At 38.4% G+C, this 25,477-nt stretch overlaps 1 protein-coding gene across 1 annotated transcript in view; it reads left to right on the forward strand.

The window, feature by feature from the left end:
• The window catches only part of LOC121873209, a 209,441-nt gene extending 185,957 nt beyond the window's left edge, over positions 1 to 23,484 (forward strand). Inside the window, exons 13-14 of the mRNA XM_042376562.1 lie at positions 13,865 to 13,996; positions 20,470 to 23,484. Of these exons, the coding sequence (XP_042232496.1) occupies positions 13,865 to 13,996; positions 20,470 to 20,810 (473 nt within the window). The 3' untranslated portion in view covers positions 20,811 to 23,484. The remainder of the gene's footprint in view (positions 1 to 13,864; positions 13,997 to 20,469) is intronic.
• Positions 23,485 to 25,477: the final 1,993 nt, after the last annotated feature.

Genomic DNA, 25,477 nt, shown 5'->3' on the forward strand with positions numbered 1-25,477 from the left:
GTGCTGAGAGCTTCTTGATATGTTGAGAGATCAATCACTTACATTTCCTGTCTACTTCTTGGCTCTAATTTAGTGATTGATCATGGCTGCAATGCAGGTGATCTAATTACACATACAGTAGGCTCTCGCCAATAATGTCTAATAGGTGCCTGAAAAACGCCGTTATTAGCAAAAACGTTATTTGTGTGACATTAAAATACATGTAAAAAGGGTTTATTGGTGCCACCGCCCCAAGAATTTCACCCATTTGTTCCCCTTTGAAGCCCTGCCTAACACTTTGTTAGCTGAAATAAAAAGATTTGTTATTCAATCATCAGAATAAAGAATTTGAGTAATATAACACTTACCCATACCTTGGGGGAGTTTTTGAGGTGCTTGGTGTGTTTATTGTTCCGTGGCTGGGCATGGAGGCTACTGCGTTGAACCTCCATCCCCGTGCTGGCCTCTCGCACCCGGTTCACCCACTTCCGCTAACACTTCATCAAACCCCGCAAAGTCAAAATCTTCAGGCATTTCCCCAATGTCATCATCGGCGTTCTATCAACTTCAGTCTCTTGCTGGTCTTCTCGCTGGCCGGGCGCTAGAAAGAAAGAGTGATGAGACTGCTGCCGGCATTCACTGGGCCACAGTATCAAGGCTCATTTCTTGAAATAGATTCTATAACTCCAATCACTTGCTCTTCACCTGATTCAATTTCAATGTCTTGGATCATCTCTAGCTGGTAAAAACACCTAACAAGAGTGACAGCTTGTGTCTGTCACTTCCTGCTCGGTCTCCCTGCATCACTCGCTGCATCACCACTCTCACCACCTTCTTCATCCTCCAGGAGATCCAACATCATTTGAGCTACCTTCTTGCATCATTTCTTCTAAATCTTCCTGAGTCACTTTTGAAATCCTGGGCTGGGATACTGAGGACAGTTTCCAACACTTGTCTATTAGCTTCTGGTCAGGCTTCCCTCTTCGTCTCGCCAGCAGACTTGTGTTGTGGCAGGAGTGCCGACCAGGCATGCCTAACGTTGCTTTCGTAGTATTTCCCCAGGCTTTTACAGAAATGGACTGCCTGGCGAATGTTATAATTTTTCCAGAAGGCAGTAACAGCTGGTCAGGGAGGTTGGAAGGCACGCCAGGAGGAGGAGTGGAGGCGAGGCTGTGAGGAGGCAGGCGGAGTAACGGAGGCGTGTGGAGGAGGTCATGGAGCAGCGGAGGCGGTGGGTGAGTTGCGCGGAGCAGCGGAGGCGTGGCAGTGAGTCATGCGGGAGTGGCATGGAGTGTGTGTGAGCCAGGCGGAGTAGCGGAGGCGGCGAGGGGTGGACCCTTGTCCTCCTCCTCAAGCATTGCTCACAGTTTCAGCAATTTCTTCACTTCTTCTTGCTTATCAGTTTCTTCCTCATCTTGTCATGCACATATTTGTTGCGGCCAGCAAATTTTACATTTGCTATGATTTCTTGGTCTAGTGGTTGCATTTTGAGGCTGTATTTGCAGAAACACAACCTCAACACTAAGATGATGTCCTACTAGAAATCGTGCATGACTGGGGGCATTGTCTAGAGCACCACTTCTTTGAAGGATACATTCTTTCTTCCGCAGTAGTCTTTGCATCCTTAACAAAACAATCATCGTTCACTTTTGATAACCCGTGACATGCAGCCTTTATTTTGTCTTTTTCCCCAGTAGACATTCAGTTTGAAATATATCACATCCCTTGTAAGCTCTTGGTCTTTTAGAGAGTATTTGTAGATCACCAGAGGTTTCATGAGGCAGTCACCTGAAGTATTACAGGTTAGGAGGACACTAAAGTGATCCTTTCGCCATTTTACCATTTTGCCTGTTTTTCTTTCTGGGAGATAAATGTTGTTTGTGATTTTTTCCTCAAAACAACCCGTCCGTCACAGTTAAAATCTGATCCAGGCATAACCTCCTCTTGAATGATTTGATTGGCAATTTCATGGAAGGAATCTGTAGCCACTAGTCAGCAGACGGCTTCACCCCTGATAATTTGCATACTTTGTGCCACTTAATCTAAACTTATAGCCACCTTACTGGAGTATACTGTTGAGGAAGACTATCGTTTTTTCTTTCGAGCTACAGCAGCGCATAATACCTTTGCTTGATCTCAAAGATTCGAGGGCCGCCAACACTTGCACTGTCTTTCATTCTACAAGCCACCATTTCACGTAAGACAATGCTCTTTATCACTATCAACCTGTTTCTACTCACTTTATCATTCATAGTCTGCCTGCATTTCCATCACTACCTAAATATTTAGCCAGCTAAATACTCTTGTTGGTCTCTAAGTTCCTCTTAATATTTCGCATCGCAGACTCCAGACAGTCTGCCCTCATAATAATGTTCCGCAAGTAATCGCTTTCAATGAGCTTTGGCAATCTGTTCTTTTATCCGGTGACCGAAAGTAGGCACACTTTGTGGCTTTGTCTCTTAGCTTTGGGGTCTTTTTTCTCATTCACTTAAAAAGTTCCCGGCATTCAGGCGGTAAATCATCCTCCACCACCTCCCCCAGCCCCTACAGGCAAAACGCGAAGCCATTGTTGATCAACGACCCCAGCAACCACTGGTTATAGAGGCGAAAATTCACACGCAAGAAAGGCCATTTCACAGAGCATGTGTGAGAGTGAGGCAGAGCGACAACTACGCTAATAACATGGCGCTAAACAAACGCTTTCATTGATGCACCTGGACGCTCTCTGCCAAATCTAATTTCCAAGTATTCAAGAGAATCCAGACGCATATTGAAAAAAATGGGTATCTATTGTAACTTACCGCCATTCTGAAAACGTTATTGTGGAAGTCGTTATTGGCGAGATCCTACTGTATGTATGATGTACTGGAATCTTGCTATGTATTTTTTAGCAGTAGCACCAGTCACCATGCGGCTCTTAAGGAAAAGTTGGCACAAATTGAAGGTACATGGCAATTAAAAAATTTGTCAAAGACAAGATGAAGTGCCAGGCCAGAGCCAGTGGATGCCTTTTGAAAATCTTATGAAGAGTTATGTCAAGTTTTGGAAGGAATCAGAAATGCCAAGAAGAAATTTGATTCAGAACCAAGGACAAAAGCTAATGGTCTCCTCTACAAAATTAAGACTTGATTTTATTGTTTCTTTGAAGTTCATAAAAAAATATTATGTACAAAGCTAAGCACATGGTAGATGTATTGCAAACTGAGGATATAGATGTTTTTGGAGCTTTTATCTCTATGAAAAGTACTTTGAAAATACTTAAGTCAATACGAAGTGATGAGGCTCAGAAACATTTGCTGGAGGCTGCACTCAACTTTGCAAAAAATATTGATGTTGATGGAGAAGAAGAGTTCTAGAGAGTTCACCGTCAAAGGAAATAGCCCCCTAAAGTTGCTGATAATCCAAACTCTAGTGCTCAGTATAATTTGTATTTCTATTATTATAAAGAAATTAATGCAGTTTTAGATATGATGATTTCCGTGTTGACTTCAAAATGTGAAAATCTGAAATCTTCATTAAAATATTTCGTGGGTGTTCTTGATCCTAATGCAGAGACTGACTACTCGAAAGCTTTATTGGAGCCATAATAAATGTCGGAAACCTATCCATCTGAAATAAATGACACTAAATCTTTCTGAGTTGAATTAGAAGTGTTCAACATTAAATTTTCTCAATACTGTATGTGAAGCAGCATCCTGATGTAGAAAAAGACATTTGCTCAGCTGCAGAATGTGCACTGAGTGCTCATAGAAAGTATAATTTACTTCCTCATGTGGCAAAAGTTTTCAGGCTATTCTTGACAGCGCCTCCTTGAGTATGTAAAAGTGAAGGGTTTTTAGCAGGCTTAACGTTTCGAAAACATCCCTGCGAAACAGAACCTTAGAAAAACAGTTGCATAATCTTATGCTCATAGCTTGTGAAAATGACATAATTGATCAGTTAGATTCCAAAAGATGGCATATACAGTGGGGTATGGTATAATGAACGTAATTGGTTCCAGAACCTCGTTCGTTATAAGATTAATCCGTTCCAGGCCCCCAAATACAACCGCTTAACACTCAAAAAATTCTGTGGAAAATGTAAAAATAATGTACTTTATCTTACCTTAGTGTTGTTCAGCATGAGGTACCCCTAAACACTGGCACATCACTATCACTTCCACTGGGAGTCTTGGCTTTAAGGTCCTCAAACAATTGTTTAGCCTTCTCACAAATTATAGCTTCACTAATGTTACCACCTGCCATTTCTTTCTCCTTTATCCACACTAAGAGAAATTTTCCATCTCTTCAATCACATTACACTTTGCTTTTGCAAGTCTAAAAGATTCCTTAGCCACTTGCACAGTTTTTAACTCCTCTTTATTCTTCAAAATCGTACATAGTCGACGATATATATCCCATATTCATCACTAAGTTTCGCAATGCTTGTTCCATCCTCACATTTCTTTATGATTTCTTTCTTAGTTTCAAGGGTTATTAGCTTTCACCGCTGACGACTCATTGTTACAATTGTATACAGTACTCCTCTTTATCGACTGATTTTTATCGACGCTTCTCGATTTTGGCTTTATTTGAACTCTGCGGCCTTTGTTTGTACTTTCGTCGCTTAGGGCGGCACTATGTTGATCACGCCTACCCGCGCCTCTTCCTGAACACAGACATCAGCTAGTCGCTGCGGCAACAGTCTTCTGATTTTCAACTTTGCTGGTGGTTCATCACATCAACTTATATCACCATGCCTCCCAAACGACCTGTTGCCCTCTGGATCTGGCAGAACGAAGAGGGCAAGATGAGTGCTGACGCGAATGAGAAGAATGAAGTGTTGAAACAACTCGACAGCGGTATGAGTTGCTGGCCATTGTTGGCCGCCACTTGGGCTCAACGAATCCAGTGTGGCGAATTAAACGACGCAAAGGATCTGAAGCACGCTTTAGCTTCGCGCATCAGTGACATCAAAAGTGACAAGCCACAGCGCGGATGATGCCCTCGGTTAAATGGAAAAAGCACCGAACATCGGGATAGAGTGACTCCAAACCGCCAAGATACCACTTGACTCGAATTTATTAGGCAGAAAGCTAAGGAACTTTATGATAAGTTTTCAAAGGTGATGACTATGGTGTTGGTGATGATGATCAGGGTGATGGTGATAACTTCAGGGTGATGGTGATAATCAGGGTGAGGGTGACACTTGAAAAAATTTGCAGCTAGCAAAGGATGGTTCGAGAAATTCAGACATCGTTATGGGCCGTATTATTAATATAAAAGTGACTGGCTTAAGCAGCATCAGCAGACATCAGGCAGGGGAAGCATACCCTGCAGAGTTTGCTAACCACATAGAACAAAAGGGTTATAGGTCGAACAAGCTTAATGTTGATGAGTCAGGCCTATGGTGTGGGAAGAAGATGCCACGCCAACTCCACATCTCTAAAGAGGAAAAAAGTGCCCCTGGATTTAAAGTTGCAAAGGACCTAGTGACAGTGATGCTATGGGAATGTGCTAGGGCATATGATTAAGCCCATGTTGTTATACACTGCCGCATCGCACTCCTCGGCTCTCAAAAATAAAAACATGGAACTTCATACTGAAGTCATACAGAACAACAAGAAAGCGCGGATGACATCTGATTTTGTGCGGATTGGCTGAAAAACTGGGTTTTGCTAGAGAGGTGAAAGATTATCTGGATGAACTTGGCATGGAGTTCAAAGTGGTATTATATCTAGATAATTGCCCTGGCCACCTGGAAGAACTCAAGACTGCTCCACCCAACATTGGAGGTGGTTTTCCTGCCAAAAACACCACCTCCATCATCCAGCCAATGGACCAGGGAGTCATTGTCGCTTATTAAATATGCAGAGAAGACTTTCAGCATGATTCGTGAGTGCCTGATAAAGATGCTTATGTGACACCCAGAGAAAATGTGTGGAAGAAATTTGATATTGCACAGTGCATAAACTTCATCGGCTAAAAGCCACAAATGAACTGTCGCAGAACTGCGTCCCATCATGTTGGAAAAAAATTAGGCCTGAAATTGTCCCAACATTCACAGGGTTCCCAACAGCCGAGCCTCAGTTAATGAACATAATAACTTATGTGGCAAATGAAGTTGGAGGTGAAGGGTCTCTGACTTAACAGCTGCAGAGGTGCAAGAAGAAGAGTTATTGGGAAATGTTGGGGGGATCCATTTACAAGGATGAACCAGGAACAATTAGTGGAGCTGCATTTGAAACAGAAGAAGCAGAAGTGAGGATGATGAAATAAGAACTTAACTCTAGGATAATCATCTTGGTGAAGTAATAAGAATGAGTAAGGCCCTCTCTGCTCGTCTCTATGACATTGATCCCTCCCTTGATAGGTCCCTAGCAAAGAGAGCTATTGGAAAATGTTAGGTTACATATAGAACTGCAGAGGAAATGGAGAAGCAAGAAAGCACAGACCACCATCACTAACTTTCAGTCAGCTGAGTGCCTGCTATCGCCGAATCAGTCGCATCCTGCAACAGGGAGGCAGAAGCCGCCGACAATTTCACAACAACAAAGATGAAGCTGCCGGCACCTCACAACAACAAGACGTAGTACCTGCCCACACCCTCAAAGAAGATGCAGACCTTGGACTCCATCATACTCATCTGACTGGTCAGGCTTTTTAATGCCTCAATCATCAGCACACTTTGTATATAAATACTGTACACTGTATTGTTTATTGTAAGGACCGATGTTCACTTCAATTAATGAAATCAGAAGCCTATAGTATTTTGTCCACTTATTATATTAATATTTATGTACACTATTATTTAAGGTTATGTAAAGGAAACGACACGTTTAAAGGCATTTATTCAACATATGCTAATAATAGTTAGAAAATAATTCGTAACCATCCACGGTATCGACGGTTTTCTATAAATGACCGTCTACAGAACATAACCCGTCGATAAGAGGAGTACTGTGCTTGTATAACAAAATAGTTATACAAAAATGGCAATTTCACATCAAAAGACGAAATTTCAACAATAACAGTGGTGCACTGGCTACACAATGAGACAAAGATGGCGCCTGGCGCTCTTGTTGTGGTCGCGATACAACAATATTCATCGCCAAGCCGAAATAGTCAGTATTCATCGCGTTAGATTGTAGGAGTTGCGTTCGTTATAGCATTCTCAATTTTATAGGTAAAACCGTTCGTTATAGGAATATTCGTAGTAGGATCCGTTCGTTATAGCATACCCCACTGTAATTGGAAGCTTATGAAAACTAGGAGAATTCAAATTTAAGTTTAACTTATATGAATAGTTTAATGTTGCTGATTTTATCCAAGTGTGTATGTGCGTGTGTGTGTGTGTGTATGTGCATGTGTGTGTGTGTGCGTGTGTCAGCGTAAAGTGAACAACAGAACATATGGGATTAATTCCAATAGAGACTGGCCCAACCCCCAAACTCCAGTTTTTCCGACACAATACCTATGTTGTAGTAAAATAACATCTTAATTTTATGATGGTATGCACACACAATTAATATTTAAAGAGAAATACAGTCGCCAGGCTAATGTCCATTCAAATAATGGACTCAACTCCCCTCTTCAGCTCACTGGCTCCTACCTCTCTGAGAAATGTTTGGGTGAAAACACTGATTTTAACGTTTAGTAATAAATATCAGACTAAAGTTAGGATAATATAATTGACATTTCTGGATTCCTTGCAGGTCAGGGAATATTTTGAATGTAAACTTCATACATTTTGCAGATAAAATATTTACTGTGTAAACCAAATTATTACATTAGATCTAAAATTTGTATGTCTAATGCAAAATCCATGATGTTTATATTCAAAATGATCATCATATTGTAAGAATTCCAGCAATGTAAATTATATTCTGCGGGTAATTTGTATGAATTTTAAGCTAAAACAAATATCTTCAGTAAATAAAAAAAAATATTCTTTCTGACACTATCTGTCAATCAAAATACCCCACCTCAGCTAGCTGGTCCTCCCTCCCTCCTCCTCCTCCTCCTCCCTCCTCCTCCTCCCTCCTCCTCCCTCCCTCCCTTCCCTCCCTACCAGGAAATGTTTGGGAGGAAACAGTATATTTACATTTTTAGTAATAAATAATACCTCAGACTAAAGTTAGGATAATTTAATTGATATTTCTGGATTCCTTGCAGGTCAGAATATTTTGAATGTAAACTTCATATATTTTGCACAAAGATAAAATTGCTATGTGTAAAACAAATTATTACATAAGATCTAAAATTTGTATGTCTAATGCAAAATCCATGATGTTTATATTCAAAATGATCATCATATTGTAATTGCAATAAATTATATTCTGGCCGGGTAATTTGTATGAATTTTATGAGCTAAAACAAATATCTTCAGTAAATAAAATATACTTCCCAGACACTATCTGTCAATCAAAATACCCCTCAGCTCCCCCCTCTTCCCACTACGCTAGGTCCCTCCCCCCACCCCCACCTTCCTCTTACCAGAGAAATGTTTGGGTTAAAACAGTATATTTACATTTTAAAATAAATAATACCTCATACTAAAGTTAGGATAATATAATTGACATTGCTGGATTCTTTGCAAGACCAGGAATATTTTGAATATACCGTCATATATTTTGCAAAGATAACATATTTACTCAGAGTAAACAAATACTTGCATTAGATCTAATTTGTATGTCTAATGCAAAATCTATGATGTTTATATTCAAAATGATCATCAACTTATGAGTTCCAGCAATGTAAATTATTAATGGCAGTAATTTGTATGAATTTTATGAGCAAATAAAAATTATACTTCACCCGTTTATTTGAGTAGATACCGCGTGGTAAATTCCGGTTCTGGAATTACGTAAATGTAAGCAGCGTAAAGTGAAACCCACGTAAAGCGGAGGTATTACTGCAATATGTGTATATATATATATATATATATATATATATATATATATATATATATATATATATATATATATATATATATATATATATATATATATATATATATATATATATATATATATACACACATATACGGTGAGTGTCCGCTCGAGGCGCTATTTTGAGTTGCCCTGCCACCCTGCCTGACTGCCTGTTTTAGCTCATAAAATTCATACAATTACCCGGCCAGAATATAATTTACATTGCTGGAATTCTTATAATTTGGTGATCATTTGAATATAAACATCATATTTTGCATTAGACATACAAATTTTAGATAAAATTTTTTTTCTTTAAATGCAAAATATGCATTAATATTCAATATTCCCTGTCTTACAAGGAATCAGCAATGTCAATTATATTATCCTAACTTTAGTTTGAGTATTTATTACAAAAGTTAAGTATTCTGGTTTCACATCTCCTTGGGACGGTTGGTGGGGGTGAGAGGAGGAAAGGACAACAAATCCATCTGTTACCCGTGAAGAATATTTTATTTTATTAACTGAAGATATTTGTTTTAGCTCATAAATTCACAAATTACCGGTCAGAATATAAATTATATTGCTGGAATTCTTATTTTGATGATCATTTGAATATAAACATCATATATTTTGCATTAGACATAAAATTTTTAGATAAAATGTTTAATCTGAGTAAGTATGTTATCTTTTGTGCAAAATATATGAGTTTATATTCAAAATATTCCTGGTCTTACAAAATCCAGCAATGTCAATTATATTATCCTAACTTTAGTTTGAGTTATTATTTATTACAAAAAGTTAAGTATTCTGGTTTTCCACATCTCCTTGGGACGGTTGGTGGGGTGGGGAGGGAGGGACAACCGACCATCTGTTCAGCTGAAGAATATTTTTTTTTATTAACTGAAGATATTTGTTTGACTCATAAATTATAATTACCGGTCAGAATATAATTTACATTGCTGGAATTCTTATAATTTGATGATCATTTTGAATATAAACATCATATATTTTGCATTAGACATAAAATTAGATAAAATGTTTAATCTGAGTAAGTATGTTATCTTTTGTGCAAAATATATGACGTTTATATTCAAAATATTCTGGTCTTACAGAATCAGCAATGTCAATTATATTATCCTAACTATCAGGTATTATTTAATACAAAATGTTAAAATTTATTTTTCACCCATCTTTCTCTTGGTGGGGGGTGGGGAGGGAGGTTGGGACTGACCACGCGGTTGGAAGAAGCAAGGTGAGGTACTTTGATTGACAGATAGTGTTGTGAAGATTATTTTTCTATTAGAAGATATTTGTTTTAGCTCATAAAATTCATACAAATTACCAGGCCAGAATATAATTTACATTGCTGGAATTCTTATAATTTGTTGATCATTTTGAATATAAACATCATATATTTTGCATTAGACATACAAATTTAGATAAAAATTTTTTCTGAGTAACTATGTTATCTTTTGTGCAAAATATATGACATTTATATTCAAAATATTCCTGGTCTTACAAGGAATCCAGCAATGTCAATTATATTATCCTAACTTTAGTTTGAGGTATTATTTATTTAAATTTAGTGGTTTTCCCCAAAAATTTCTCAGAGAGGAAGAGCCAGTGTAGTGTGAGAGGGAGGAGTCGTGTCCATTATTTGAATGGACATTAACTCATGCGACTGTATTATTTCTCTTAAGTATTAATTGTGTGCATGTACCATCATAAAATTAAGATGTTATTTTTACTACAACATAGTTATGTGTCTTCAAAAAAGTGGAGTTTGAGGTCGGGCCGGTTTCTATTGGAATTAATCCCATGTTCTGTTGTTCACTTAACTGATCACTTAACACGAAACCTCTGTTCTATTGACTCACAAGTTAAGGGTACAACTGTATATATATATATATATATATATATATATATATATATATATATATATATATATATATATATATATATATATATATATATATATATATATATATATATATATATATATATATATATATATATATATATATATATATATATATATATATATATATATATATATATATATATATATATATATATATATATATATATATATACACAGTCATGCGCCGGTTAATGTCCTAGATACGTTCTTGGAAACGTGACGTTAACCGAAATGGACTTTGTCCGATCATCACATAAACTTTGTCTTTATACTTATGTGTATGTGGAATACTATATACCTACATATACACTCTTACTCTTAAATCACTACTGTAATGTGATACAGGTGATTAATTTTTATTTCTTGTGCAAAATACATGATGTTTATATTCAAATTATTCACTGTCTTACAAGGATTCCAGCAATGCTGGGTAGGTTGGGGGAGAGGGAGGGAGGGGGTGGGGAGCAGGAGGTGAGGTGGTACGTTTGACAGTTGGCGCCCAATGTCTAACGCGTGTTTATTTATCAGTTCTTAAGTGACTAAGCTTCTGTCTTATAGAAAGCCAGTGAAATTTACATTGCTGGGATTCTTGTAAGATGTTGATTATTTTAAATATAAACAACCTATAATTCGCACTAGACAACAATTTTAGTACCGTAATCAAATTAGTACATGTGCACTCCAGCTTTGCACTAAGGTCATTTATTTCTTTTACGTTTCTTTTAGTATGGTGTGTGCATGTAAATGGATGAAAATAAATGAAGAAATTTATGTAAATCTACTCAAAAATACAGTTGAAAAACTTTATATTATAAAATGTACTACAATATTGTACGCTAATGTACTACAATTTTTATCTCCTGAGCAAAATATATGACTTTTATATTTAAATTAATCTCTGTCTTGCAAGGATTTCAGCAATGCAAATTATATTCTCCTATAGTCTGAGATATTATATGAAAAACTTAATGCCTAAAACCCTGGCTTGGGCAGATGGGGGAGAGCGAGGGGGGGGGGGAGCTGGTATGAAACACGAGGTACCATATATATATGGTGAGGTCGTTGATTATATGTTCAAAGTCCGCGTGTTATATGGACTAAAAATGAAGTATATATATGGTACCTCGTGTTTCATACCAGCTGGATTCGGTAAAATGCTCCTGACACCACATACGAGGCACGGGCAGTTCCCAATGAGGTTCACGGCGCCATCAGCTCGATGAACATGCTTTGTGTGAAATATAACAGAGCCTAGGACTGTTTTTAGTGTCCTTGTGGGTTGGTCGGTAGCGTTCCCTAGTCCCACCCAGTAGGTCGAGGGTTCGAATCCTGGCTGGTGAGGTCTTTGATTATATATATATATATATATATATATATATATATATATATATATATATATATATATATATATATATATATATATATATATATATATATATATATACAACATTAGCCCATCGCGGATTCTCTACAATCAACACTACCTGGGATTGAACCCACAGCCCACTAACCCATGACCGTGACGAAGTAACCGCTGACCACCAGGATACTAAAAGCAGTCCTAGACTTTGCTATATTTCACACAAAGCCTGTTCAATGAGCTTATGGCCATGAACCTCTAATGGGGACTACCTGACACGAGGTGGTCAGGAGTAGCTTTTTAGTATCCTGGTGGTCCAGCGGTTAGCGTTCCCTGGTCACAGTCATGGGCTAGTGGGCCGTGGGTTCGAATCCTGGCGGGTTGAGGTGTTGATTGTATGTAGAAGTCCGCGTGCTATTGGGCTAATGAAATATATATGGATCCTCGTGTTTCGAAGCCGGATTTGGTAAAATGTTACTCTGACCACCTACGTGATACGGGTAGTCCCCATTAGAGGTTCACGGAGCCATAAGCTCGTTGAACAGGCTTTGTGTGAAATATAACAAAGTTTAGGACTGCTTTTAGTATCCTGGTGGTCCAGCGGTTAGCGTTCCCCGGTCACAGTCATGGGCTAGTGGGCCGTGGGTTCGAATCCTGGCGGGTTGGGGTGTTGATTGTGTTACGAACCACGCCATCAATTGTCATGATCTACCTACCCAGCACTACGAACCACGCCATCTATGGTCATGATCTACCTACCCAGAACCACGAGCAACGCCATCTAGGGACAAAACCCGAGTATGACTAGTCTTAGTTACCACTCCGGGGTTTCCCTTCTCCATATCCTGGTTGTTGCGTCACCTCCTCCAAGTCTTCCTCATCAGCTCCAGATCGAGGAGAGTTCAGTTCACTCTGGGAAGTGACCACACTAGGATCACCTATCCTGGAAACCTACGGCACAGTGACTACCTACCATCTTCTTCAATACTCAGCCTTACTTGTCAGCCATCTCAGCACTGCACTTGAGTATTTTGTAATCTTATATTGCCTCCCACCTCCACTTGCTTCTGTTTGTTATATGTTGTATAAATATCTATATACTGTTAAGTCAATGTTGCGTATGTTTAGGTTAAGTATGGTTAAGGGTAAATTATAGAAAGCTGAATATTTTGTTAAGGAATTTATGGTACTTTATTATACACAACAAAAAACTCGCATCCTTTGTCTACCCTTTTATAGTCCGATTGTCTTTGTTTTTTTATTGTTGTTGTCTGTTGGGATCTGGGTAGACTTTTAGCTATATTCTAAATCCCCAACTCGTAACAGTTGTGTATATATATATATATATATATATATATATATATATATATATATATATATATATATATATATATATATATATATATATATATATATATATATATATATATATATATATATATATATATACAGTATATATATTAGATGTTTTAATTGCCTGTATGTTGGCCTGGCGTGTTAATGCTAGGCATTTACATACCTAGGTATAAAGCTAGGCGTTGCATTCTGAACTATATCACAAAACTCTTATTTTTATTTTATTTTTATTTTTATTTTATTTATTTATTTTGTTTTATTTATTTTTTTTTTTTTTGGCATATGCTATACTATCAAAATACTGTTACGTAAATTATCTCTACTGTATTATCACCAGGGGTAGCTGGACGGATTCCACGTCTCGCAGCCCATGATACTGTACACAATCGTACAGTCAATATCAAGGGTGGCCCTAATAGTAACCTAAGCTGGGATCGTGCTGTTGAACTTTTCAACCAGGAGTTACTGCGTGAGTATGATGTACTAATTTCAAGGCTTTTATTTATTCTTAAAATTAATATTCTCTCTCTCTCTCTCTTAACACACTTGTGCACCGCTGTATTTGTAACATCATCCCATCCCATGCATGGGGTTAGTTGTGACCCTTTGGAACAGAAGAGCTGCACTCTATCTTCTTTCCTTCTGATTTATTTTTCTTATGGAACAATTACTCTATGTAAAATTGGTTGGTCTTTCACATGAATAGAGCCAATTGACAATTTTAAGCATCATTTTTGTACTCAGCACCCCCAAATTAGTAAAGATTGACTACTCTCATTTCTGAAGTATATTGGCTGTAGACCAGAGATAATTCATTAATTCTCTCTGCAGCTGTATTTCTTGAAAGGCTAATGTTTGCAAATTCTTGACGTTTTTCTCGGCCAATATCTTCTGAAGCCGTCATCATACATTTCTTTATTAAGTTCCCTTCAGAAAAAGGCTTCGATGACAGCTATTTCATGGGCAATCCTGTAACTTGCCTTAACTGCAGCATCACTGACTTGATGAACACTCTTAAACAATGACTGCTCTGATTCTTTAACTTGTCTTCACATAACTTGCCTCTACAGTATATGTATTATACTTCTGAGCATGATTAGTGTCATAATCCCCTCGAACGTTGTAATCTTTGGCAATAGCTACCTGTTGCTTATAAATCAAACATGTCGGTTTTTCATTCATTTCAACAAAAAATTAAAAAAAATTCCACTTTTCCTGTACCACCCGACTCGCGTCATTAATTGTTCTTTACTTTGATAACGTGATTATGGTTTTAAAAGTATAAACAATGGACACTGCTTCTGATATTTGCAAAGCTCCAACTGCCTTGAGCGACTTTGCAGGACTAGTACCCGTGTGACGGCCCAAGTGAGAACCCGCCACATCAGAGCTATCACATCTAATACCGGTATGTGGCCAGTGGTCGACCCGCCTCGCAACTCAAACAGTGGCATGTTTAGAACCACAATTAACCATTAAAACTATCTCTAATTGCACTGAGTATTTTATTCTAGCAAACACCAAAAAATTTTATTCAGCTAAGGGAAACTCCCACTAGTCAAAGGGCTAACAACGCACTTAGCAGGCTGTTGCTCTAGCACCAGATACTTACTGGGCTGAGATTCACAAAACATCCTACAAGCACTTGCCTTTGGACAGATTCAGCAGAATAGATAGAGTCAATAGGCTATAAAGTATTATCCGATACAAATAGTCTTAACTTTTTACTTCAAGTGCAACTGTCTTAGGCTCTTAGCTGCTCAAAGTGCAGCTGGAGCAGCCAGTAGGCCGTGGGCCACATGTAAGAGGGTATCTGGCCACATGCTGCCCACGGGCCTCATGTTTGACACCCCTGACGTAGGTAGCATGTCAGTAAGTGCTTTCCATATGTACAGTTGGCTCCACTCCTGACTTTACCACTTAGCATTGCCAATCCTCTCTCTCTCCCTCAGGTCTGAACCCCAAGCACTGAACTCTGAATTAGAAGCATTCGCGCACTAAACAAGAGGGAGGCGGGTAGTTGTCTTTATGTGGGGAGAGACGGGGTACTGAGTGTGATGAAGGAAAGTATACAGTATCTCAGTTGGGAAGAATACAATGCAGAATTATGCTTTGATAATACCGATGGGTAGCCTCAGGATGAAAGAGGGATGAATTCATGTTCTAAGTAAGATGTTCCTTAGCAAAAGGGGGAATTTATGAGCAAAAGGATTATGAATATGTTTGAATCTATATCTTGTAGAAGCAGTGAAGTTTTGTTTAACCCCTAGACTATGAGATGGAACTTCCCCAGCTGAATGAAATCGTTCGGCGGTAGCCAGAATAAAATAGATAAAAATACGTTGTACTGAAGGGATTAATTAGCAATCAAACCAATCAGGAAGTGAGCAACACATATACTGTACAGTCAACCCTCACTTTACGCGGTTAATGTAACCCGCAGGGTCCCGCGGAAAGTGAGGAACGTGTAAAGTGAATAACATAACATATGGGATTACAGTATTACCCCGCCTAACGCGGTTTCACTTAACGCGTTTTATCATATACGCGGTGCCTCGCCAGAGCTGAACTTTCACTTAACACGGATTTTTTTCACATATACGCAGTGAGTGTCCGGCTCGAGACGCTATTTTTAGATTTGCCCCACCCGCCACCCTGCCTGACTGCCTGTTTTAGCTCATAAAATTCATACAAATTACCCGGCCAGAATATAATTTACATTGCTGGAATTCTTATAATTTGGTGATCATTTTGAATATAAACATCATATATTTTGCATTAGACATACAAATTTTAGATAAAATTTTTTATCTGAGTAACTATGTTATCTTTTGTGCAAAATATATGACATTTATTTTCAAAATATTCCTGGTCTTACAAGGAATCCAGCAATGTCAATTATATTATCCTAACTTTAGTTTGAGGTATTATTTATTACAAAAAAGTTAAGTATTCTGGTTTTCCCACACATCTCCTTGGGACGGTTGGTGGGGGGTGGGGGGGAGGGAGGGACCAACCGACCATCTGTTACCCTGTGAAGAATATATATTTTTTTTTATTAACTGAAGATATTTGTTTTAGCTCATAAAATTCATACAAATTACCCGGTCAGAATATAATTTACATTGCTGGAATTCTTATAATTTGATGATCATTTTGAATGTAAACATCATATATTTTGCATTAGACATACAAATTTTAGATAAAATGTTTTCTGAGTAAATATGTTATCTTTTGTGCAAAATATATGACATTTACATTCAAAATATTCCTGGTCTTACAAGGAATCCAGCAATGTCAATTATATTATCCTAACTTTAATCTGAGGTATTATTTAATACAAAATGTTAAAATTTATTTTTTTCACCCCACATCTCTTGAAGGGAGGATTGGTGGGGGGTGGGGGGGAGGGTTGGGACTGACCGCACGGTTGGAAGAGGGGGGAGGCAAGGTGGGGTACTTTGATTGACAGATAGTGTCGTGAAGATTATTTTTTTTTATTATTAACTGAAGATATTTGTTTTAGCTCATAAAATTCATACAAATTACCGGTCAGAATATAATTTACATTGCTGGAATTCTTATAATTTGGTGATCATTTTGAATATAAACATCATATATTTTGCATTAGACATACAAATTTTAGATAAAAATTTTTCTCTGGGTAACTATGTTATCTTTTGTGCAAAATATATGACATTTATATTCAAAATATTCCTGGTCTTACAAGGAATCCAGCAATGTCAATTGTATTATCCTAACTTTAGTTTGAGGTATTATTTATTAAAATTTAGTGGTTTTCCCCCAAAAATTTCTCAGAGAGGGAAGAGCCAGCAGTGTATTGTGAGAAGAGGGGAGGGAGTTGAGTCCATTATTTGAATGGACATTAACTTGGCGACTGTATTTCTCTATTTCTCTTAAGTATTAATTGTGTGCATGTACCATCATAAAATTAAAATGTTATTTTTACTACAACATAGTTATGTGTCTTCAAAAAGTGGAGTTTGGGGGTCGGGCCGGTTTCTATTGGAATTAATCCCATATGTTCTGTTGTTCACTTAACGCGGATTTCACTTAACACGGGACTCTCTGGGTTCTATTGACCGCGTTAAGTGGGGTACAACTGTAATTGAACTAGAGTCCGGGCCGACCCCCAAACTCCACTTTTTGACGACACACAACTATGTTGTAGTAAAAATTTTATCTTAACTTTATGATGGCATGCACAAACAAGAAATATAGAAGAGGTTAGGTAAGGAAAAACAAAGGTTAAGTTAGGAAAAATAAAGGTTAGGTTAGGAAAACTAAAAGTTAGGTTGAACACTTACGTTAGTAGAAGAGATGGGTTGGCATACGGGGATGGAGGCTGGTTCCGAGGCAGAGGGCAGATGACTGGCCCTCAGGTGAATCACCATTACTAGGTGCATCACCATCACTGTCACTTACAGTTGTCAGGGCTTCCCTGACAAATCCCTCAAAGTCATCTTCACTGTCACTATCACTGGATTGGGCTGGCTGTGGTGGGTTGCGGGCGAAGAAATCTGTTATGCTTTGCTGACGGCTGGTGTTGATGTTGTCGTGATACACCTTGATGTAGGGCTCCATAGTCTGCAACAGCTGGGTAGTGAAGATTTCATACCTGTTTGCGTCAGGGTCGTCGGAAAGGAGGAGCTTGGCTTTCTCGATACACTCGATGGCACCCCTAACATTACTATGGGATAAGCGGTGTTCTTCTTGGGATGACGCACCACCTGCCTCTTCACTGACGTCGTCGTCATCATGTACCATCTCCTCAGTAGTCACATCAGGTTCCATGATCACCTCCATGATGTCGTCGTTGGTGGTCTCGGAGAAGCCTGCAACTGTAACACTCTGCGCAGCTTCTCTGGCAAGGTCCACTGCTACTGCAACAGTCTGAACCTCACCAGTCACAGATTGACTCCTCCTCTCACCTGGTATGCCATGCAACACATGTCTCCATGCGTGACGAATTGTAGCAATAGACAGCTGATCCCATGCCTCCACCAAGAAGTCCACAGCTTTCTTGATATTAAATACTCTCCAGAATTGTTTGAACAGTATTTTTTGCTGTGCCAACTGTTGATCCTCATCTTCTTCGCTCTTGCTATCGGTGGTGGTGTCACTCAGGTTATGCAACTCTTCCCTGGTGTTGGTGTAGTCGTTCAGGAGCTGGAACTTTTTTGTTGAGAATGCAGCTTTTACATTGCAGATTAACTCTTGGTCCATGGGCTGTAATATAGACGTAGTGTTGGGAGGAAGGAAGACCACTTTTACGTTGGGGTGACGATCTAACAGTAGGGGCGAGTGTCTTGGTGCGTTGTCCAGCAGCAACAAAATATTGAATGGCACATTCTGTCGCTCACAGAATTTCTTTACATCGGGAACAAAACAGTCATCAAACCAGGAGAGGGACAGTGTAGAGAACATCCACGCCTTACGTGCGGTCAGCCAGTGGACATTTAGCTTGGTCATGTCCATGGTTTTGTAGGCTTGCGGCTTGCGTGCTGTGTGGATCACCGATAACTTGAGCTTACAGGCACCTGAGGCATTGGTGGTAAACAGGACGGTGATGCGTTCCTTCTGCATCTTCCGGCCCCGAATCTTGCTGGCATTCTTTACAACGAAGGACTTGGAAGTTAGCTTTTTCCAGAAAAGACCAGATTCGTCCATGTTAAACACCTGGTCGTCACTGTACTGTCCTTCCTCCATAATCTCACGTAAAAACGGAGGAAATTTCCAAGCCGCAGCACGGTCAGCACTCGCTTCTTCACCACCAATGTTTATATTGGTGATCTTGTTCCGGATCTTAAACCTCTGTAACCACCCAGAGGAAGCATTAAAGGGTTTGGGCTCTGTAATTCCCATCTTTCGTGCCACTGCATTGTACAGTTCACGTTCGTACTCCTTAACAGAGCGCGTGTCGACCGCCATGTTCCGTCGCGCCTGACACACCAAGTACCTCACAAGTAATTTTTCTGTCTTGAGAAGCACCTGGTTGTGAAAATACTTGATCATAGAAGCACCTGTAGACTTTTTGATCTTCATGTGCTCCTTTATCTTGGCTGCATCCTTCTTTATTGTTTGAATCGTAGATTCATTCACACCATGCTGGTGCGCCAAATCAACCTGCCTTGTTCCTTTCTCCAACTCTTGGATGATGGTATACTTCACCTCGTAGCTTAAGGAATGTCGTGTCTTCTTTGGCTTAGTGCCGCTGGGTCCAGGTAAGGAAAGGTTTCTCTCTGGGGGCGGTGGTCCGGCGGAAGCCATTTTACAGAACAATGGATACACGTTTACACGGTCTGGCCTGGAGGGTTGAAACTGCCGCGGCTAGGTCAAGCATCGTCTTTCCTCCCTCCCTCCCTCCCCCGGGTGGACACGTCATAATACTTTAAGCCAATTACAGCTAGCAGCAGAGGGGGGGTAGGGATGCATGGCCAATCACAGTCCAATACGGCATATGACGTCAGTGATAACACAACAGAGACATGCACTGCGCAACCTTACAGCGCGGCTTGCCCAGGCGGAGGGAGGAGGCGGGAGCAGGCGGGTGGGGCGAATCTAAAAATAGCGTCTCGAGCCGGACACTCGCCGCGTATACGTGGAAAAAACCTGCGTTAAGTGAAAGTTCGGCTCTGGCGAGGCACCGCGTATATGGTAAATCGCGCTAAGCGAAACCGCGTTAAGCGGGGTATTACTGTATTTATATTTCTTACCTTCCATAAATCCTCTCTTGTTCTCGCTTTCCAGCAGTGTTATTGTTTTCTTTTTTTTATCATTTTAATTACCATCTTACTATTTATTCAACCTTCCCAATTATACTCACCTGACTGATTCTTTTGTAATTTAAGATTATTTCTATATTCTTTTGATCATAGACTTTTATGTAAAGAATTTTTAAGTTACTTCCTCCATTCACAGGAATGCCAGAACCAGCAAAGAAAAGAAAGGATTCCATTATACCAAAGAAAGCTTGTGGTTGTTGGATACATTCTGTCAATGAAGCTTGGACAAAGGATATTTGCAATAAACCTGACCATAAGAAGAAGAACAAAGCAGAGCTGATTAGGGAATATTTATCCTACTTAAACTCACTAAACTTCCTCCGGAAAGTGCCTGGTCGCAAACTGTACAAGGATATTAACTATACACACGTTATTAGTATCAAGAAACCTGATGAATTTGTTAAGACACTGAAGGAATTATGTGACAAAGATGTCTCTAGACAAATGAATGAAAGGGAAAATGACGTTTTAGAGTAATAAACGTCAGCCTTCTCTTCTACATTAAATGAGTAAGATTTATTTATCTCTTGATTTATATATTGATTGGTGCTTCAACCTATGGATATGTTTTTTCTCTTATTTAGAGTTGTTTAATAAAAAGTGTCAAATAACACAAATTAGGCAATACAGTACAGTATTAGAAGTATTTTATGAACTGTAATGGAAATATCTTTTGCTGTTTCTTCATGAGAAATATTTTGTTCACTAAGAAATGTTTTTTTTATATAACTGTGCCATTGGACTGGAACTCAGGAAGAATTTTATTTTAATATTAGACATTATATTTGAAATGTGTTCAGGATGAGGACAAAGGAACTTCAGTTTTCACCACCTAAACAGGTTCTCAATGGTAAAGTTGAGTTTATGTGATGTAACATCCAATTTTTTTTTATAAAAATAGGTCACTATTTTATTACCTTAGTAATATTTCAGTTCCAGGTCTTGTTAATACAGTATAGAGAAGCTCAGTAGTGAACTGCTCTAGGCTGACAATCCTGTATTCCTCTGACTTTAGGCACTGGAATATCGATGGAAATCTGAACCCATTGATGCCCCCATGTGAGGGTTTTGTTGATGGAGCTCTAAACTTAGGGACATCCTTGTGTTAGGGCTCCATTGACAGGGATATACCTGGGGTATCGGGCTCTGTAGTGTAGACAGAGCCCTAAATCTATCAACTCCTCAGTGTTAGGGATCTGTTAAAGGAGCCATGGCCATTTCCATGATTATATTATATTGTGAGAACCTCAAGTGCAACTTGCAAAAATTTCCATTAATACTATTGTCCATACAGTCATTTTCCTGGAACTAACTAATATCTTTTGCTTTCCCTTCAATTAGGTTTCAGCCATTGGTCTCCTGGGTTGTAACTGTGCAATACCCATTACATCACTTTGTTCAGAAATGGAATTTTCATTTCTTGAAGTTAAAAACCAGTGACATTTAATAATTCATATACAGGTAACAGTGAATTTCATACAGGATACAGTATCATGTTGCACATGTTACATGTACAGTAGCTAAAAAACAGTATCTGACATGGTGGGTCCGATGACTTCTGGAATTATACGTACAACTCGTGATGTCTCGGGAGGGTTGGTATGCGTGTCTTCACCCACCTCCATTCAGTATGCAACACGGGGTGAGTTGGCATATAGGAATAAAATAAATGATTAAGTGATTACTAACACATAATATAAGTAGACAAAATGCATATCCCAATACCTGTCGTCCGTGGTCTCATATTGTTTCTCACAAAGTATGCGCAGATAATTTTTTTAGCTACTGTGCAATAATTTTTCTCAATGAATTGCTGCAACATCAAATCATAGTGAACACTTGCAGAGTTTCATTTTCTGTCAAAAAGGAAAATTCCAGTAATATCCTCTTTCTCTTCTGAATCCGCATTTGCTTCTACAAGAACATTGTTTTATAATTTTAGTATCTGTTTCCTTAAATATCAACAAGGTATTAATAATCTTGAATTATCAACTTCACAAAGTTAGCCAAGGTATACAGGGTATTAATTTTCCCCTTATGACATTACAATACTTGTTACCATGAAGGATTAACCCAAAGAGTTTGGGATACAGTAATTCCTACTGATATAATGTGGTGCTGTAACTGGATCTGGTTAACATTGTGTTAAATCCAAATTGTTTTGTATTTTCCCCTAGAAACCATGTTATAATATCTAACTTGACCTGAGAATTTTCCAAAAGACTTCCCTTCCCTGAGTCCGCTGAGTGGTTGTTTTGTCTGGCAAACCACTTCCAGCACATCATAACCATCCACAAATCATCCCTGATGTAGCTACATCGGGGGACATACACATCTTCCTCTTTTGTTTTCTTCAGAAGTCTTTATGGTGCAGATGATGGGCTCATTCACTCCATACTCACAGGTAAAAATACTCATATGTCAAGCTATTTTAGTATAAGTTTTGATAAGTTATGTTAGTTTTCTGACTAAATGGACTCAAGTCTTGATGGGACTCATTGCCTGTCCAAAGGGGTCCCTGTCTTATTGGGTGTGTACACACACACACACACACACACACACACACACACACACACACACACACAGTAAAATATATTTGCACTTAAAATGCATTTTTTAGTTACAGTATGCAAAATAAAATATCACAGATACACTAATATAGTTGCACATGAAAAAAAAATGAAGAAATGGATAATGTGTGCAGGAAATCCATCTCCCATACAAGGCAATTTCCTTAAACATAGTATTTCTTTGTGCATAATGGTTTTCTTGTACAGTTACAGCCTCTACTTGTTCTGAGGCTTTGGGAAGTGTTAATTTCAAGTATCTTTTTATTGCATTACCTTGAAGTGTTACAAAAAATTGTCCTGAGTTATGTGAAAACACATTAAATATTGTTGTGTTTTATCCAGGGATTACTATAGACATTTTAGTGGTATTTTCTGAATTTTAAGTCGTGGTACTGTAGTGAGTTTGATTTCTTGACAAGTTGGTTTTGCAGAATTAAAGTTTTCCTACAAGTGTATCCTGCGCTTATGGTTCGAAGTTCTACGTATCCTCATTGTTTTGTGTACAATTGTATGCATTTAAAATATGGTTTCTACTTGCAAGAATAATGAGTTGTATATTTAATAATAAACTAAAGAAAGAAGGAACTTAATGGTTGATACTAATAAAAGTAAGGGGTTAGTGTTTCAAAGAAGAGTCATTGTGAGATATGGTTAAAATTAGAGGATTTGGATGGTATCCATTGTTTCAAGTTTTTGGAAATTACTTCTGACAGATGGAGGAAAGGATATTAAGGCTTCAGAGTATTAAAAGGCAGAGTAAGTGGCAGGAGCTTCAAAGAGAGTAATGAGGGTTGAATGTGACAGGGTCTTAAATCCACAGTTCTTAATGTTCTAATGTATGGGAGGGAAGCAGTTTGTGAAATTATATTGCAATACAAGAATGATGAATAGTGTAAGTACCCTGTAGTGAAAATTTTTTAAGCTAGTAGATTGAGGATGAGAGGGGTATGTTAAATATTGAAGCTGTGGGTAAAAATGAAGGATGGAGTGCTAAGATGATTTGGATTCAATATATGAAAATTTTGGATAGGTATATAATGATGATGAATAAATAAATATAGATACTTAAGAGGGTTTACATTAATAAGGCAAATGGAAAGAGGAGTGGTAGCTCTAGAATGTGGATGAAGGTTGTTGGTGCCCAGGGGTGTTATGCAAGGATTAGAAATCTTAGAGGAGACTGGGCATGCCATCCTTCTGGAAAGTAACATATGGTGTACTTGAAATTGGTAGATAAATAGCATTTAAAGACACATGGAATTACACATGTTTATTCTCAATTCTTTCTATTGGGATTAATCAGTAACTGATTATCAAAATTGTGGCTGTCCAGTCGGGATCTTCTAGGCCTAAATATAAACCCAGCATGACTAAACAGACGTTCACAAGCAGTAGATGCAGGTAGTGGGGTGTTAAGTTTGAGAGATAAGTCACCTAATGTCAAGAAAGACCTCAGTGGCTTCATTCCATCCCCTGGGCATGCCAAGTAGTTATCAAGCTCCTTCAGTTGAGGAGTTTGTGGATGATTGTTGCTTCTGTAGCACTGAACAAGGAAATGGCAGCTTGGGCGCTTAAACTCTGTGTTCGTCGCTTCAGACGCTTGGGTACATAGAAGAAAGGATACAAAAGAATTCTTGTGATCGGTCCAGACGTGAAGAACATTTGTGATTGGTTAGCTTCCAAGTTTGTCATGTGATTGGATATTTAAAACTATTGTTTTTGGCATGTAACGAGTAATGATTTTTGTTTATTTAATTGTATTGTAGTAAAAATATTAGAAAGCAATACTTAAGTAAAAGTACTGAAAATTTTGATTTCTTTTACAAAGTAAATACAGTACCCAAAAATATTACTGGGTACTTGAGAGAGTACTCAAGTAAATTTACTTTCTTACTTTACAAATCGGGTTAATATAGCTTGCTGTCCATCAATCAACTCAATCTTCTCCCAACAAAATGGTTTGAACACTGGCTCCAGCCTTGTAAGAATGAGAGGAGTAAAGTATAATAGAAAATAAATTTGCTCATAGTAACAAGACAAATAATTATAGGTTAGTTTATTAAATAGTCAACTACTTATGGTTATACTACCTTGTAAGTAATTACTGGATATTGTTTTCAACAGGGAAGCATTTCTTTTCTAGGACCTTGTTTCATCAATTGAGAAATCTCTAATCTCACTGCCATCCCTGTACTGATATACTATACTGATATTTTTTTTTCAACATTTCTATATCGTCATAACTTCCTACTATTTTTATCTATAGGAGTTTCAATGCTTTGTTCATCCTTGGCAGTGTCTTGAGTGTGACCCTATTTGCCATTGCAATAAATTGGGTAGCAGCATCGGTTCCAGGTGGTGTATCAATCTCATTGTATATAGACGACTTGGCCATTTGGTATGCAGCTTTCCACATGTCAGTGGCTGAACATCACCTGCAACTTGCACTAGACAAGATTTCACATTGGACCACAGAGCATAGTTTCAGATTTTCTCCCTTGACAACTGTTGCCATGCATTTCTGCCACCTTCGAGGTGTTCACCCAGATCCCGATCTACAGCTCTATGGTCATT

The sequence above is a fragment of the Homarus americanus genome, unplaced genomic scaffold (genome assembly GCF_018991925.1).
Source record: "Homarus americanus isolate GMGI-L3 unplaced genomic scaffold, GMGI_Hamer_2.0 scaffold32929, whole genome shotgun sequence".
Taxonomy (NCBI): Eukaryota; Metazoa; Arthropoda; class Malacostraca; order Decapoda; family Nephropidae; genus Homarus; species Homarus americanus.